Here is a 16991-nt window from a genome sequence, read left to right on the forward strand (position 1 = left end):
TTTCTAGTTTATAAAACGTATGGTCCCTTACCAATATTTAAGTCAATTTAAACCTATTTGTAGGTAACATCACTCCTGCACTGACCTCATATGATCCCCAGTGTAAAATAATATCAACAAACGAAACATCATGGGATAATGGATTGTGAAGAGTGAAGGCATATAACATGTTAAGGAAATAAAGGAAAGCATTCATGAATGAGCGTGCTGCGGATAACACACCTATTACTTGCCTTATACCTCCCGCCCCAGTCACTGTTGAACTTGCACACATTCTTTAACATTAATTGGCAGTGTGCAAAATAATAACAACATAATATTTATGGTAAAAATTTAGACTTTACTAGTTTAAATATGAGATCTCTGCCTAAAAAATAATGATAAGATTAAATATTTGATTTTATTATTTACCTAAATATTTCAATTTTCAGACCATAAAAATATTCTTTAAAGTTCTAAACAACTTGTGCTGGAGAAATTTGAATTGAGTTCTGTTAGAGTGGGATTTGAACCTCGGACCTTTGATCAGCGAGTACGCAAGACTGTGGCAGGGCCACAACCCGGTTCATATAAAAAACGTTATATATATATATGATTTGACAAATGGTTAAAAGCAATAATGCCACTGTTCAGAATACCTAAAACTGAGTTTTGAATGCCAAAATGTTCATTGAGTTTCTGGATAATTATGATGTGAAATACAAAATCATGTCTGTGGAATTAATGTTTAAATTTTGGTTAAGATGTAAAAACAGCTGTCCACTAGCATGCAACAAACAAAAACGCCAATACATTTCAAGTGAACAATATGGCTGCTTGTGACACTTTCTTCTTGTATTAACAAAGTGACAGTTTTAAATTATGTGTTAACTAGTATTTTAAATAAAAATAATATGCTAAGTGAAAGTGAGTGAAAAGGAATCAAGAGAGGCTCATAAGGTTTTTAAGAAGAATCTCCCTTTAAATGTAGACATTTGGTGGCCAATCTTTCAAATACATATTTTTATTAAAAAATCTACTTGTTTTTTTTTTAATTTTACCAAAAAAAATTTTATTGATTGTTGTAAAAACACAGTAATTAATAAATTAACAAGTATTTTTGGTTATTTCTTAAAAACAAATATGTTTTTTGTGAATTTGTAATTTTAATACAACAGTTTTCTTGAAGCACGAAAAAATAATACAGATACTGAAGGATTATCCCAGTTTTCTGAATTTGATCATTTAGTTTCAGAATTTGATATATACAGATATACATTTTAATATGTAAGTGTGTTTTTACACATTTAGGATTTGACTTGTTAATATGGCAATTACACATTGAACTTAAAATGAATAGTCTTTTCGCTGTTGGTTTTCCAAGAAGCAGTAACAGCGGACAAAGGCATTTTTGCTTTTAAACCCCTCAAATAACATAAGTTTATTAAAAATAAATATTAATGCTAATTTTAAATGCTTAATTAGAAGAATTTTAGAAGGCACTGCATTGGTACAGCAAATGCAGTGTATTTTGATCATTTTTTTATTACATATTATTAATATTTTAATAGCAATAAATTGAAGAATAAATGTTTTTAAGAAATCTCAAGAATTAACAATCTTGCGAGTTAGCTTACAGTGACAGCAAATTAAGGGTCAGTTAGATATAAATACATATGGGGTGACACATCTTCCGTGATAATGCACACTACACTACGTCTAACCCGAACGTGTTAATGTAATGCTAAAATCACATTAGTTTGGACTTTGTAGTTGAAACACTAAAACAATAACAAAATAATCTCATAAATCCTTGGATCACGTTTTCAATCTACAGTCAATCCATTTGCCACTATCCCGAAAAGAAAAGTATGTATTTTTTTAAATAAAATAAAAATGTAATAAAGTTCATCAAATGCAAAATGAAATGCATGATATGGTTTTGGCTGCCGTAGAGTATACAACTTTAGTTAATTAGTTGAAATATTTTTTTTTTAATTGAAATAAATATATGCATTTAAATTTAAGTAAATATATGCATGCTGTACCCAAATATTTCAATATTGAGACCATTGTATTTTAGTCATAAATAACTGTGTTAGAAAATGAGAAATAAGTTTTGGTAGAGATATGTTCGTATATCGGACCTTCTGCCGTCCGCGATGCTACCTCTAGGACCACAACCCATCTCGAAATTTATGTTAATTAATTACGATAGTTATTAGGTATTATAAATTGTATTGATAAATGCAGATTAAATAATAATAATACACAACTTTTGAAACTAACACATAATTATTAAAATTCAAGTTATTGGAAATAAAGTGTGTATGTATCATTTAGTTAACAACACTACTTAAGTAATTTTTATCTTTTTACAGGATGATAAAAAAACTGCTTAATAATAATTTATTGAAAGCTCAACACTTAAATATGTCTTTAAATGTTAATATATTTTTTCTTTTTACATTATACTAAAGTGTTAACATTATATTAAATAAGTATTTTTGTAAAGTAAAAGGCACGTCATGCTTTGTATATCAATAAATAAATAAATAAATAAAATGAAACGTTCATCCATAAAATGTTGCCTATTAAAAGCTGAAGTCTAATTCCTCTTCAATTCAATAAAATAAGCAGTTTTTTCACTGTCCTGTAAAAAATAACAAAAATGACTTGTGCGGTGTTAGCTAAGCGATGATATTTTGAACTAGATATGGAGATCTTGCGAGTCCAGAGTAATGCGAAGTTAGCGGTCTGGTAACCTTACCTTGATGGAATCTCCTGTTGCAGTTGGTACAGATGACGAGCCCCATGGCCCCCTTGCGACCGATGAAGCACTTCTCACACACGGAGCAGAAGCGACCGGCTCTCCACGCTCTGTAAGCCCACCCCGGAACATACACACCCAGAACACCCACTACACACCGTCATTGCTGCCTCACTCATCACAACTAACTAAAAGTCGATGCAGTTATTTTTTAAATTGTTTAATTCTAATATCTTTTAAAGTTAGTTTTCGATTAATTCTCTTTTTTATATGTGTGGTATTATTTATATAAAAATCAAGAAATTATAATAAATTTAATTAATGAGTTACTTTCATCACTGACAGGTATGATTTATTAAAAGATTACGCTAATTTTAAGCTGCAGTCAATCTCTTAATAAAACATAATTTTTGAATGATTTCAAAATATTTTTTTATTGCAACATTGAGGATATTTTGAATAAATTTGTTTTTTTAAGTAGTTTGATTTTCATTGTCATATCTTATGATGATGATCAATTTATAAGATTTTATAAACATGAAATATTTTTCTGATGGCCTTGCCCTTATGTAAATAAATTAAACAGCCAACAGTTTCCGCAAATGCAATAAACAATTTTGTTCTTTTTTTTATAATTTTGCATATATGATTTTTTCTAAATGCAAAAAAAATCTCAATATATTTTAAATAAAAAAATAAGATTTATTAAAACACAATAGCCAGATTAGAGCATTAAAATAATTGCACCAAGTTTAGTTAACATAGCAGCTGTATTCAGGTGAGCGCAGCAAAGATGTTATAATACTGAGATGAGAAGCAATGGACACACAAATGATGTAAACACAAATTCTTTTCTGAACGGGGTTACACAACACATATGTTAAAGGTGACCAACCCACATAAACATACACAAAATATTTAGTGTGATGAGAAATTAATTGAATATCCATAAAAAAAAACAATATTTAAAAAATAACCCAGTATGTTTGAATTAAAAATTAACTCAATATTATCAATGCATACACATAAATAATTGAATACAAACTATCAAACATTTAGAGGAAAAAATATATCAAAATATATAATTTAATACTGTTTTATGGAAATTTCCATCAGTTCTTGACAATATTTATTGGTAGACTAAATACTAGAATTTAACTCTTATGATTTCATCTGAAGAGACCAATAATGCAAGCGTATTCTAGACTATATAATTTGAAATAATGGTAGGTTGCGTTAATAAAAATTGCTATAAAAACATCACAAAAAAGTCAACAGATGTTGAGATGAGAAAGGGCATTGCATTGATTAGATATTTATTTACAACTTCTGAAAATCGTGGTGATGTGGAAATCACAAATATTAGGCAGACTTTTGAATGTTACAGTGTGTAAAATGATAACTCAAACCGGCCAATGACGGGTCACAAGTCTTGTAAATGCCTAGATTATCACATTTCCTAGTTATTGGTCTCTTCAACAGTTATATGTTTAGCGCTGAAAATCTCACACTGGATTAGAACAATCCTAATGCAGTATTTATTAAATAGTTGAATTTTCATGCCGTAAGAATATTTTTTCCTGTAAAAGATACACTTAAAAAGATGAAAACATAAAAACTCAACAATATACAACCCCTTTAAATAAAGAAAGTAAACGAATCGTCCACATCTATCATATAACATTTATATCAAATACAGTAAAACCCTGTTTTACGTTTTTCAGGGAAGCAGCAAATAAGTGTTAAACTGAGGAAAACGCTAAAGTGAGGAAATGAAAAACTACCTATGATTTCATTTTAAAAAAAAAAATATTTTTTCAATCAATACCACAATGTATTTTTTTTTTTATTATAATTAAAAGAAAACATGTTTAAATAATTTTAAGTAGGTATTTAACCTTAAAAGCACGAAAATAACATTTTGATTTGCATAAAATGCATGTAATGATTTTTTGCCTAAATATTGGGAAATTTTGCTTATATGGTATCACTTTTTTCAACAGTCATTTACATCGCGGCAAAACTGTTTCACAGTTTTATGATAACTGTTTAAACAATCTTCTTTCCAAATTATGTTTATAACTTCAAATAATATTTCTATTGCCAAATTTTTAGACTTTCTGCATCGTAATTTATTGATGTAAAGACTTTATTCTTCCTAAACATGCGTCAACCGCATGTCACAATTTAGTAAAATGTCAAAATTAGACACTTAAACAAAATGGTCAATTACACTGAACCTACTTTGAATTTAGTTTGAGACAACAATTTACAGATTTTTTTATTTACTTTGTTTTTATTCACCATTTTGGGCAAACGCGGCGGCGCGTGGCTCGGCATCTTTTGACAGATCGAACGAGTTTCGAAAAATTTTCATTGTAAAACCGGTGATATGAAAAACGTAAAAAACGTTAATTGGGGGGATATTTGAATGAGAATGTATGGAAAAAAATGGGAACTAAACATTTTAGCGTAAAAAGCGGGAAAACATAAAATTGAGGAACGTAAAAATGAAGTTTTACTGTACATACAAAAATCTTACAAAGCATAATAGGGAAATATCACATACTTGATACGGTTGTTATTTTAATGCCGACTGGTTTTGAAGCTACACAAGCTTCCTTATCAAGGTATAATTTAGTAATGAAAGTCTACTAAATGTTGAATATAAAAATATGTAGGTAATAAGTCAAGTCTTCGTGTCATGTACATAATATTTCGTTTTTGTGAAAGCATGGGGAGTGAGGGATGAGGGGGGTTGTAATTCGATCATTTGTTTTAATATTTCCTATAGTCAATTCCTGTCTTATTTTAGAAAAACAAATAATCAAATTTCAATGCCCCTCATCTTCCTTCATTCACAAAAAAAAAGACATCCCACAGAGACATATTACTTCCACATTATGTTTAGATTTAATACTTAGTAGACTGTTAATCTACCTCAACATCTAAGTCTAGAAAGGCATGTGGACATGATGAAATCCCCATGGAGGTTATCAAATTAATTAATGAAAACAATATTTATTGTTTTCTTGGACTGTTTAATAACACATACGACTCAGGGATTATCCCCCGAGATTGGTTAAAATCAATATTTATTACATTACCCAAAAAACAACACACGAAAAAATCTAATGATTATCGCCTTTAAGTCTTATGAGCCATACATTGAAATTGTTTCTCAAGACATGCCAGAATAAGACTGAGGTGCGAGCGAGATTTGGATGACACTCAGTTTGGGTTCAGAAATGGCTTTGGTACCCGTGAAGCGCTGACAACAATAAATATATTGTTGCAAAATTGTTTTGACCGAAGAAAAGATATCTATGCTTGTTTTATTGATTACGAAAAAGCATTTGACGTAAGATGCGGTATAGATGAGAAGGATGTGAGAATAATAAAAAACCTGTATTGGGACCAAAGCGCTATTATAAAATTGGAAAATGGTATTCCCATTCAAAGAGAGGTCCGACAGGGTTGTGTTTTCTTGCCTACTTTGTTTAACTTGGTCTTCAAAGAAGCGCTGACTGATACAAATATCGGTGTGAAGGAAAATGGTGTAGCCATTAATAATAATGTATATGCAGATGACACCTTTCTAATTGCAGACAATATACAAGACCTTCAAGAACTAATCGATAAGATTGACTCCTTTGGTGAACGTTTTGGTTTAAATATTAATGGAAACAAAACTAAACTCTTAGTTTTTAGCCGAGAGAGTCATCCAAATGTAAATCTCCAAATAAAAGGTGTCAATATTGAGAGTGTGAAACAGTTCAGGTACTTGGGCAGTATCTTCTCTGAGAATCTAGACCCCGTGAGATATAATGCAGAATAGAAGCGGCCCGAACAGCATTTAACAATATTAAAAATCTTCTTTGTGACGATAATATAAACGCAAAGCTGAGATAATTGTCAAATGTTATATATGGCCTGGCCTGTCTTACAGTACGGTGTACAGGTGTGGACTCTTAAAGTTAATATTGTAAACCGCCTTGAAGCATTTGAAATGTGGATCCACTGTTTCCACATTCTTGTTAAGAATATCTTGGACCGATATGATAACCAACAATGAAGTATTACGGGGGACGTAGAGGGGTTGGAAGAAAACAGCTTTCCTGGCTTTGGCACATTCGAGCATGGACCAGGATTAGAAATGTGCAGGAACTGTTTCGTACTGCTTAGAATAGAGAAGCTTTCTCCCAAGTGGTCATCGAGAAGAAGAAGAAGAGTGTTAAAATTATAAAATAGGAAAATATGCATTGCCAAATTATACCTTGACAAGGATGCTTGTGTAGCTTTGAAACCGGTCAGTATTAAAATAGCAAATAAGTGGTTAAAAACAAAGTGTTTTTATTTTTAGTTTAATTACAAAACATATAAATTATATTAACTACAAAATTATTCCACAAAGGCTTGACCTGTCCGTGATACATATTTTTTAAAATACACAAAGACACAATGGTTTATTTTTAGTTTACCTCGCACAGGGGGCACACAGGGTATGAGAGTACACCCGCTGGCCGGAATGTCCTTTCTTCAGGTGGTGGTGCCACTGGTCCGGGGGGGGCTGCGCCCCGGTCGCCGTCAGGGGCGGGGGTTCGGACCCCGGGGGCCCAGATGGGGAGCGGGCCCCGCATGACCGACATATAGCGCAGTGGCCGCAGTGCCACCGACCTGAAATGGTTATCAAGTTATTAAAATGATATGTACTTCAGAAATTATGGACGTGATAATGTCTGTGTCTGGGCGGATGAAGAACACAGTTCTATGTGTGAAATAGAATCAGAATCCTGCAGCTCATTCACAATGGCCGTATTTGTTGGTTGTAACCGACATGATAAAAAAATCTCACCGTGATTGTTTATTGTTGTAGTAATTCCAATGGAACATCCGGTAAAATTTAAAGATCAGGGATAGTCATATTTTTTAATACTTTGATTCCTCGGAAGGTTGACATGAAATATTCGTTTTTAAAGATGGTTTTACACTGGACCATTTCATTGTCCCTGGACTGGCACCTGAAGCGTAAGACTGTTCACGCTACCTTTAGGACCAAAAGGAATGTAGTCTTAATGAACTCACCGGTGGGAACCTTCCTAAGGCCGACGCAGTAGATATGGTAGCCCCGATCGCAGAGGTCACAGAACAGCATCTTGTCATCGTCCGCCAGGTCTCCGCAGCGAGCGCAACACTTGCAGTCCGCACATTGCCACGAGTACTCTCGCACCATCTTGGCTACTGAAGGGACCATCTCCAGACACCACGGGTGGACTGGAAAAGGCAACAATCAAAAAATTAAAAATGCAAAAAACCACCGATGAAAAATTAAAAACAATAGATTAAAAATAAAAGCGATGGAAACCAGAGTGGAGAAATTTACATCCGGGCGTATGAAGAATACAGATGTGTGTGTGAATAAAGCGAGAAACCTTATAAGATAAACATATGACTCTTGGTTTAATGGTTGCCTCATTCATCTGCCATACTACTGGACCAAGGTTCGATTCCTGGCAAGGTGGACGTAAAATATTATCTTTCAAGTACTACACCGTAATAGTTCATTGTTCCTGGACTGGCCCCTGAAGTGTGAGATTGATAACATTACATTCCATGAAACAAATATGCTCCAGATACGCTGCAATTGAAGTATCAATGTAGTGCCCCATGCACCACTGGGCGCGGGTGGGGAAACGATAATGATGAGGATGATTTTGGAAGGCTACTAAATTTTTTAACAATTTTAATATTTATTGTATTACAATGTTTTTGATATCGGTACTACATGTTTATGTATTTTTTTTTTTTTTAGAAAAATAAATATTAGCGTTCTTATAATTTACAATATGTGCAATACAATACAATACAATAATGTACAATTAGGTTCAATATTTCAATTTTGGTGGCCATTTTTAACGAGTTGTAAATAACTCACTATTAGAATATGGAAATCAAGTTGGGGTAGAGTGGGGTTTGAACCTCGGGCCTCTGGCGCGTGAGTCCGCAACACTAGCCACGGGACCACAACCCGATTTTCCTTTCCTTTCCTCCTTTTCTTCTTTCCTCCTTTCCTTCTGTCCTTTCCACATTTACTCCTTCCCCTCCTTATAGTATAGTGTAGATATTATTTTTTATTCTAAGTTAAGGAGACTGCTGCGTGCCACTGCATAGATTTATATACTATTAAGTGTGTTGTCCAAATGTTTATTAAAATTTATGTTTTTGTAATAATTTTTATTTTTAGTATTCTTTTATAATACGCATGCTTTCACTTTCCATTATGTTATATCCCGGCTAATCAACACAGGGCTCTTGGCCTCATAGAGTTGGGAATATGTTATTTTTTTGTAATATGTATCTTTACATGTATAAATAAAAATATTTTAAAATTTAATCCTTTGATTATGGAGACATGTTCGTAGTGGTAGTATTATTTTCTCCTATTGAACTGTTAGGCAGAAAGAAATTGTCTCAAGGCAATAGACCCACCTTTAAATACTTTAATAAAATAAATACATATAATGTATAGTTGTGACATTAACACATTTTATGCGGGCTTTACTACAATGTAACAGGTTAAACGCAGAGGGCAAAAATCAGCAAAAAATTTAATAATTACTAGTTTTATAAAAATTACTATGTCGTTATTTTGAATACACACTCACCATATCCTGCTTGTGATCATCTAATGAGAGATAAGAGTAGAATTCAAATATATCTATAACATGTCATAAAAAATAAATAGACATTTGTCTTTATTCGCATTCGCAGAACGGCGATCTATAATATAAAAAATACTATCCGAAAATGTGGCCGTTTTGCTAACTCATTGACTAAACAAATGTTCTTACGCACAAGCTCTCATGTTTCTCATAAGAGCTGTGCAAGAGTATGCGAGTACGTAAATGAAACGGCAGCTTATCTTACTTGTTATAGATATGTATGTGAAATTTGAAGCATGGCCATAAAATACTCTGGATGAAATAATCGAGAAAATCTACCTTAGCGAATAGAACTACCTTTCTTTTTTAGTCCTATCATTTTTTGCTTTTGAATTGTTTTTCATTGCATTTGAAAATATTATTTTAATAATGTTTATTTTACTTCGCTGCCCTACTGTTTGATTTGGAAATTTTCTATTTACCAATTATTTTTTATAAAAGCCCTCAGGGTGTATTTATGCCAATAAATTTACAGGGCTTATGACCGGTATTTCGCTGGTTTAAGTTCAGTTGACAAACTGTGTAACATTCATTATTTTGCCTATATTAATACTTCTTTTTCAATTTCAAACTTAGGGATCAGTTAGCAGCTAAATCCCGCATCTCTTCCTCCACACCGCTCGGTCTTCGGCGATCCTCTTCAGTTCTGTATATGAGCTACTGTCGATATTGTGGCATATTTGCTTCAGATACTCTCGGCGAGGATCCTTCAATCATTCCAAGCAGTATATTGTGCAGGAGATTTTCATGTCGCAGCATATGACCTATCCATTCTGTAAGTCTTTCCGATATCATGACCCTAACTAATGAAACTCCTAAATATTATATTTTGGCATTTTCTATTAGGGCTTCAAATAATCTATATGTGTGTAAAACTTATACATCCGTGCAGAGTTGCATAATTTTTTTTCAAAAATATTTTTAAAAAACTTCTCGACTCAAATAAAAACGGTTTTTAATGTCCCCTGAAAAAAAGTCAGTTTGGAATTTACGAGTTTTACAAGTTAGGCCAATCGACAGGTGCCTGGTTTGTTCAAAATGAACATCTATTTTTCAGAAAGATTAGCAGAATAATTGAACAAGAATATTCAAATGCAAAAAAAAAATATGTACCTTTTTTGTTGCAGGTAGCGCAGGTGATGAAGTTTTCGTGGGGGTACCTCTTGTTGCAGTGTTCCGTGCCCCCGCACAGCTTGCAGCGCTGGGGCTCCGAGGGAGCGGGGGGCGGCGCCGACGGGGGCGCCACCTCGCTACCCTCTCCACCCTCCGTGGGGAGCAGGGAGGGAGACACAGCGGCTGAGGGACGCTGCTTGGATTTGGCAGTTGCCCCGCCTTTCCGCTGTCAAATTTAAAATGATATTTTGAGTATATTTGCCGTACAACATAATATTGTGGGGTAATTACTACAACTCGGTAACTTCAAAATCAGAATTTTTCAATTACGCACTAAAATTGCATATTTGTATCTTCCTCCATGAATGCTACAAATAGCAAGTCATAATGAATTTAACTCGTATTATAATTTGCACAGATCAATGCTTTAGGCTTAAAAAAAGATGAGATATCATCATTTAATAATAATGTTAGTCTTACCCTAAAATGTCTTTCACTAGTTTCACTATCGGAGTCATCTTGGCTGGAGTTACTAATGTCGGAATCATCATTGGAGGAATCTGACGACAAATCATCATTACCTCTCCTCGGGCTGGTTAACAAGTTCATTACAGTGTTCAGGGGGAAATAGCTAAAATTAAAACAGTACAAATTGAAAAATGACTTTGAATCATTATTTAGATTGAAGCAAACTGAAGACATATTTTTTTTAAATGTTGGTATTAATACATATTAATTATAAAAATTAAATTGCAGTAAAAGTTTAAGATCAAATACAGAGAAAACATCACATGAAAAAGAAAGCTCTATATTGACTTTCAATTTAATCGATCCATGTTAAAAGGGCACAAGTCACACTTTTGGTGGTTTTGTCATTTTTATGGAAGATTATTTTTTTTAAATACACATCTTTTAGTCCTCATTCAATATCTAACAAAAAGGCTCTAATCTAACAAATAACTCGTAGAAAATTGTTACAGCGATTTTAGTTCCATGTTAAAAGAAGACTAGTCCATTGACAAGTTCCCTTTTAACATGGAATTAGAATAAAACATTTTATTTAGTGGCAATACTCTGAGTGTCCTGGCAATACGACAGCTGTCAGTTTAGTAGATTTACCTTAAAAATCCAACGTGACACGCTGTGGGATATTCAAGTCATTTCAACATGGATAAAGAGGAGAATCCAACGAGAAAGCGGAAACAAAATTCTGCTAATCTAGCCATCGAATGTGATCACGATGTTGAAATAAATGAGAACTATAAATCATTCTAACTGTAGGAAGTAGACTTAACATTGTAACCACTGAATTGTAATACTTTTTTACTGAAAAAATAATAAAACATGATTTTTTTTTTTATTAAAAAATATTGAGATGCTAAAAGGGAATAAGTCCGTGGATTAAAAAAAATTGTAATAAAAAAACTTACCAAAAAAATTATATTTTTAATAAACTTTTATATCAGTATAATTTATTTATACCAAATTATTAATAAAAAATATGACAAATTCTTTAAAAAAAAATAAGAGACAGTTTTTATCAATTTGCTCAAACTTTGAGTCTGTGGACTTGTGCCCCTTTAACATGGGTCGATTCAATTAGCTTTAATTATTTTCTCAGCAATGTATCCTACAGGATACTAATGATCCAATATTTTCTCATGAACTAAAATGTGTGTAAAACAACATTCAGTTAAAACTGTTTTACCATATTTTTCATTCTTAGCTGCATTATCGCAATTCATAATAAACTTTGTTAAAACACAAGAAAAACCTTTTTTTTTTTTTTTTGGGATTCTGAAGCTTTTTCAACCATTAAATGTGTAAAAAAAAATATACTATTTAGTTCTCTCAAGATACCAGTATTACTTTACTATACCAAATAATTTATCAAAAATATGACAAGTTCCTTAAAAAAAAATAAGAGACAGTTTCTATCGGTTTTCTCAAACTTTGAGTCTATGGACTTGTGTCCCTTAAACATTTAAACATGGATAGATTCAATTAGCTTTAACTCTTTACTCAGCAATGTATCCATCCTACAGGATACTTATGATCTCATTTTTTCTCATGAACTAAAATGTGTGTAAAACAACATTCAGTTAAAACTGCTTTACCATATTTTTCATTCTTAACTGCATTATCGCAATTCATAATAAACTTCGTTAAAACAAAAACAAAAAAAAATTGTTTGGAATTCTGAAGCTTTTTCAACAATTAAATGTGAAAAAAAAAAACAATTATTTGGTTCTGTCAAAATACGGGTTAAACAATGTACTGGAGAATATTTTGAGATTAGTAATTGTTTCATTAAAAATGTCTATCGTGGGTAAATTAATAAATTTAATTAATATCAAAGGTAAATACAGAATCGCAGTGTTCTGCAAAATTATTATCTACTATATGTAGTTGCAAACAGCTCAGTACTTCTAGTAACTCGATTCGGTATTTGTTAATAAGATTAAAAAGTTCAAACCAAAAAAAAAAATAGTAAGTAATTTATTTTTCTATGATATTCTAATAAAAGTAAATTATGAATACATAAGTTAAATTTGAAAATCATGAGCAAATTTTATTTTCAATTATTAAATTCAAATTTTTAATTTATTATTGGTTATAGGCAGGCAGCCTTTGCTGATGCGCCTATATTTCGTGTACTGCTTTTTGTCCGAGTTCTTATTCCTTCAAAAAATTTGTGTGTTAAATTTGTAAAAATATGAGTGACACGTTTGCATGTTGGGTGAAGAAGCCTGCGCATACCTGAGCTCCTGGGGCCGGTAGCAGCGGTAGTAGTCCGTGTACTGTCCGGGAAGCACGGCCACGGGGTAGTGCGCGCGCTGCGGGTGCGGCTCGCGTACGGGAGCGGGCCGACGAGGGCGGTGCAGCGTGAGAGTCTGCAGGTCCAGCGAGGCAGGCCGCCGCAGCCGGTTGAGGCGAGCGTTCCACGCGGCAGCCGACTGCGCCGCCTTCTCCGCGGTCTCCTGGAAGGTGCTCTGTCACATGGGATTGAACATATTTCATTTTTTATTGCTCTCGACAACCACACACTGGAATCTCTTTTCACACTGGGGATACATTCCACACAGTACCGTGAAAAAAAATATACTAAAAAAATTATCTATTTGGGATTCAAATCAAATTGTTCACTATTCACTGTATCATTTTTTTTTAAGCATAACTTTACATCAAAGTACTTTAAAAAATCGTAATCAAGATTATTTTAAAAATTTAACTTTGTAAGTGAAAATTCTTAATGGAAGTTTATTATAATTTATTATAGAAATAAAAGACGAGTGAAACACAAGACAAAAATAATTTAATTTAATTTACTTTCATATAATTTTTAATTCTCTTACCACTATTTTGTATAAATACATTGTATTTCTTAATAAAGATACCAGTCTCGAAGATGTCGCGAAAACAATAAAACCATGAAATTTGTGGATTGAAGTATCACTTGTCTTTTATTTCTATAATAAATCAAGATTATTGACCATCACTTTCATATATTATACGCCTAGAAAGTAAAAGAGCGATGTAGGGCATTCCAACAACGAATGGTTTAACTATATTAAATTGTTAAATTAATGCACAAAAAATAAAACATAATTTTTAGACCGTGTTATTTCGAAACCGTATAAAACGAGGTTCTAGTGTATTTGTGACGCTAAAAAACAAATGAGGCATCTCAAGCCACCATCATTTTTGAGATTTTTGGTTAATATGACTGCTTATGTTGTTTTAAATAATATTCAGATTAAACATAGCCATCTCCTTTATGTCTTTTAAGAAAACAGTTTAAAAGCACTAAGAAATCACGGGTTGTATTAATTGCTCAAGGGCGAAAAGTTGATTTACTCGGTTTTACAATGGATATAGATAACCACATTGGTTTTTTAGGATCACATTTTTGAGAATTAATGTTTCATTTTAAAGCATGTACAGTGCACAAATGTTTAATAACCTATATATGTGTTAGTACCTGTCAGTGAATGTAACAAGCATATAATTTAGTAAAATTAGGCTAAAACCTTTTGTTTCAGCTTAAAAATGTAAGAATTTTTTATGAAAACTTAATGTTTATCTTATAGCAGCGCATAGAAAGTGGCAGTTGTAGTACGATTTAAGTAATGTAAATTAATAAATATGAATATTATAATAATAAAAATGCAGTTCCACCAAGAAATGTCAGTAGAGAAATTCAATATATTAAATACGAATGCAGTTGTTGCTTACAGTTTTGGATTTTTGTGTGGGAAGGGCCGGAGTTTGGGGCACTTTGGAGGGCGGAGGTGGTGGCGGTCTGGCCTCTCTCCGCTCCCTCAAGTGTTTCCTGTATTCCTCATACTTGGCCGGATAGTCGGTGTACATAATGTCTAGTACCTCTCCTGCGTCTACCGCCCACACACCTAAATAAAGATACAATGTTCAGTGAACGGTGATTTCAACAGATTATTTCAAGTCATACAATTAATCCCAGCAAACACTTTCTATCCAGTAGAATAGTGGAAATACTGGAAAAATATGAAATTGGGTCCTTCAGTGCAATTTTTCCAAGAATGGTCACTTGACAGTTCTACTCAGGGACTGGCTGACTCTCAAATTTAATATTTTAAAAATATTTATTTATTAAACACCCAAAGAGCTCTTATAATATACAGTTTAAAGGTACATAAAGTACAGTAGTAATATAACATATAACATTTATAGTCATAATTATTACATTAAATATGTAATTAATTGTTAAAACACATCCTGTTAACCATGAAGTATTCAATTAAATTGATTTATTCAGAATTGGAATTCAACTAATATTATATTGCACAGTGATCTGTTATCATTTTACAGAACTGCAATTATTGAAAATGAAAAATAATTTCAAATGCTTTAGACATTGAAACCAAGTTCTGTCCAATTAGAATGATTTAATCGGTCATACAGGGGGGCTTATACATTTTTTTTAAATCTAGCATTAATACTGATTTGATTTATCCAACCTGAGGAGACATTAAGAATAAAAAATTTAAAAAATATTAAGAATATAATCATATTTTTAAAGATAAAAATAATACATACCTAGGTCACACAAGGTTTCGGATATTAGCCCCTTGTCTCTGATGTAATTTTTCTCCTCGGCACTCAGTGGTCTTCTCTTTAAATCTGGATATCTCCTCTTAAAACTTTTAACTCCAAGATACGATGAAACCTAAAAATTCCATACATGGTTTATTTTCTCTGCACAACAGGCCAATAGGCCTAATTACAGTGGTAAAATACAGCACAAATCACATGTAATTTTAGTGATGTCACTGGGAAGCAAACCTGAAACCCTCCGTGCGTGAGGCGAGCTTCTAAGTCACTACACTATATTGTTGTTTTCCCGGTGATGGTCTGTTGTTTTTGTAGAAAAGGCAAGAGCTATCTTCTTTCATTGGTTTTGTGATGTTATCTGCCCGTATTAGTCGGAAAGGATTTAAATACTTGAAAACATTTTATTCTTCCTGTTTCTCAATCCGTAGTTAGTCCACCTGTAAAGTATGCTGTAGAATAAATAAGTACAATATAAATTAGGTACCTGTTCTTGAATCATGACTGTTTGGGTAGGTTCTGAAGACGTTCCTTCCGGCGGCCAATCATACTCGGCAACATCAGCTGGGGTCCATTCTTTATAACTGTAAATAAAAGATTAATAAAAAATAAATTACGAATGTTAGAGCAAGGCTGAATCGGATATCATTTTTTTTGGCCATGATAACAATATAATCATTTAAATGAATATCAAAACTCTTGAATGTGCGAAAAATTGTTTTAACTTTAAACATTTCAAATGCACAATGTTTCCAAAAGTGACAATTTAACCTATGTTCCTTTTGGTTCATGAAAGTTTGAAAGAAATTATTTTAGTTTTATGGTAATGCCGTAGATACCAAATTTAAAAAAATAATCTAGTGGCATTAAAATAACATTATAAGAGTTATCGTAATATGTAAATATCAACCAAATATACTTGGCTACATTTGTTGAAAACAAATTAGAATACATTTTTATTCATTTATTGAAGTTGTTGGTAGGTTATTCAGAAAATTAATTAGGTGCCTTATCTTAGCTTCAACATGTCATTTAGTAAAAGAAACATATTTTAAATAATTAGGATTAATTTCCACCAAGAAATGTCACTAATTTTGATATTTTAATAAAAGTATTTTTACTTAAGAGGCATATAAAAAAACATATTTTGAAATGTATATTACTCTTCGTCCAGCAGAGGTCGCGTCCGTTTTATTTTACCGCAATCTGTTGTAACACTACTCAATTCAGAACTTTGGGATTCCTCGTCTATCAAGGCGATATTTCTGCAAAAGAAAATCAACAATAATAATAATGGTTTATTAACATAACAATTCCAA

At 32.4% G+C, this 16991-nt stretch overlaps 2 protein-coding genes across 5 annotated transcripts in view; one reads left to right on the top strand and one right to left on the bottom strand.

Moving 5' to 3' along the window:
* The window catches only part of LOC148282441 (uncharacterized), a 39982-nt gene extending 38489 nt beyond the window's left edge, over positions 1-1493 (top strand). Inside the window, exon 11 of the mRNA XM_088225070.1 lies at positions 432-1493. Coding sequence (XP_088081196.1) covers positions 432-451 — 20 coding nt within the window. The 3' untranslated portion in view covers positions 452-1493. The remainder of the gene's footprint in view (positions 1-431) is intronic.
* e(y)3 (PHD finger protein enhancer of yellow 3) overlaps positions 1-16991 on the bottom strand; it is a 32204-nt gene that overhangs the window by 3350 nt on the left and 11863 nt on the right. For 2 of the 4 annotated variants that reach the window (XM_088225065.1, XM_088225068.1), the window contains 10 exons: positions 16836-16937; positions 16160-16256; positions 15661-15790; positions 14821-14993; positions 13345-13577; positions 11065-11215; positions 10585-10810; positions 7835-8023; positions 7231-7426; positions 2750-2859 (listed from right to left, as the gene is read on the bottom strand). In XM_088225065.1, the coding sequence (XP_088081191.1) occupies positions 2750-2859; positions 7231-7426; positions 7835-8023; positions 10585-10810; positions 11065-11215; positions 13345-13577; positions 14821-14993; positions 15661-15790; positions 16160-16256; positions 16836-16937 (1607 nt within the window). The remainder of the gene's footprint in view (positions 1-2749; positions 2860-7230; positions 7427-7834; positions 8024-10584; positions 10811-11064; positions 11216-13344; positions 13578-14820; positions 14994-15660; positions 15791-16159; positions 16257-16835; positions 16938-16991) is intronic. The other 2 variants (XM_088225066.1, XM_088225067.1) reach the window with 2 other exon arrangements.

The sequence above is a fragment of the Micrasema longulum genome, unplaced genomic scaffold (genome assembly GCF_059751315.1).
Source record: "Micrasema longulum isolate JH-2025_06_02 unplaced genomic scaffold, ASM5975131v1 h1tg000328l, whole genome shotgun sequence".
Taxonomy (NCBI): Eukaryota; Metazoa; Arthropoda; class Insecta; order Trichoptera; family Brachycentridae; genus Micrasema; species Micrasema longulum.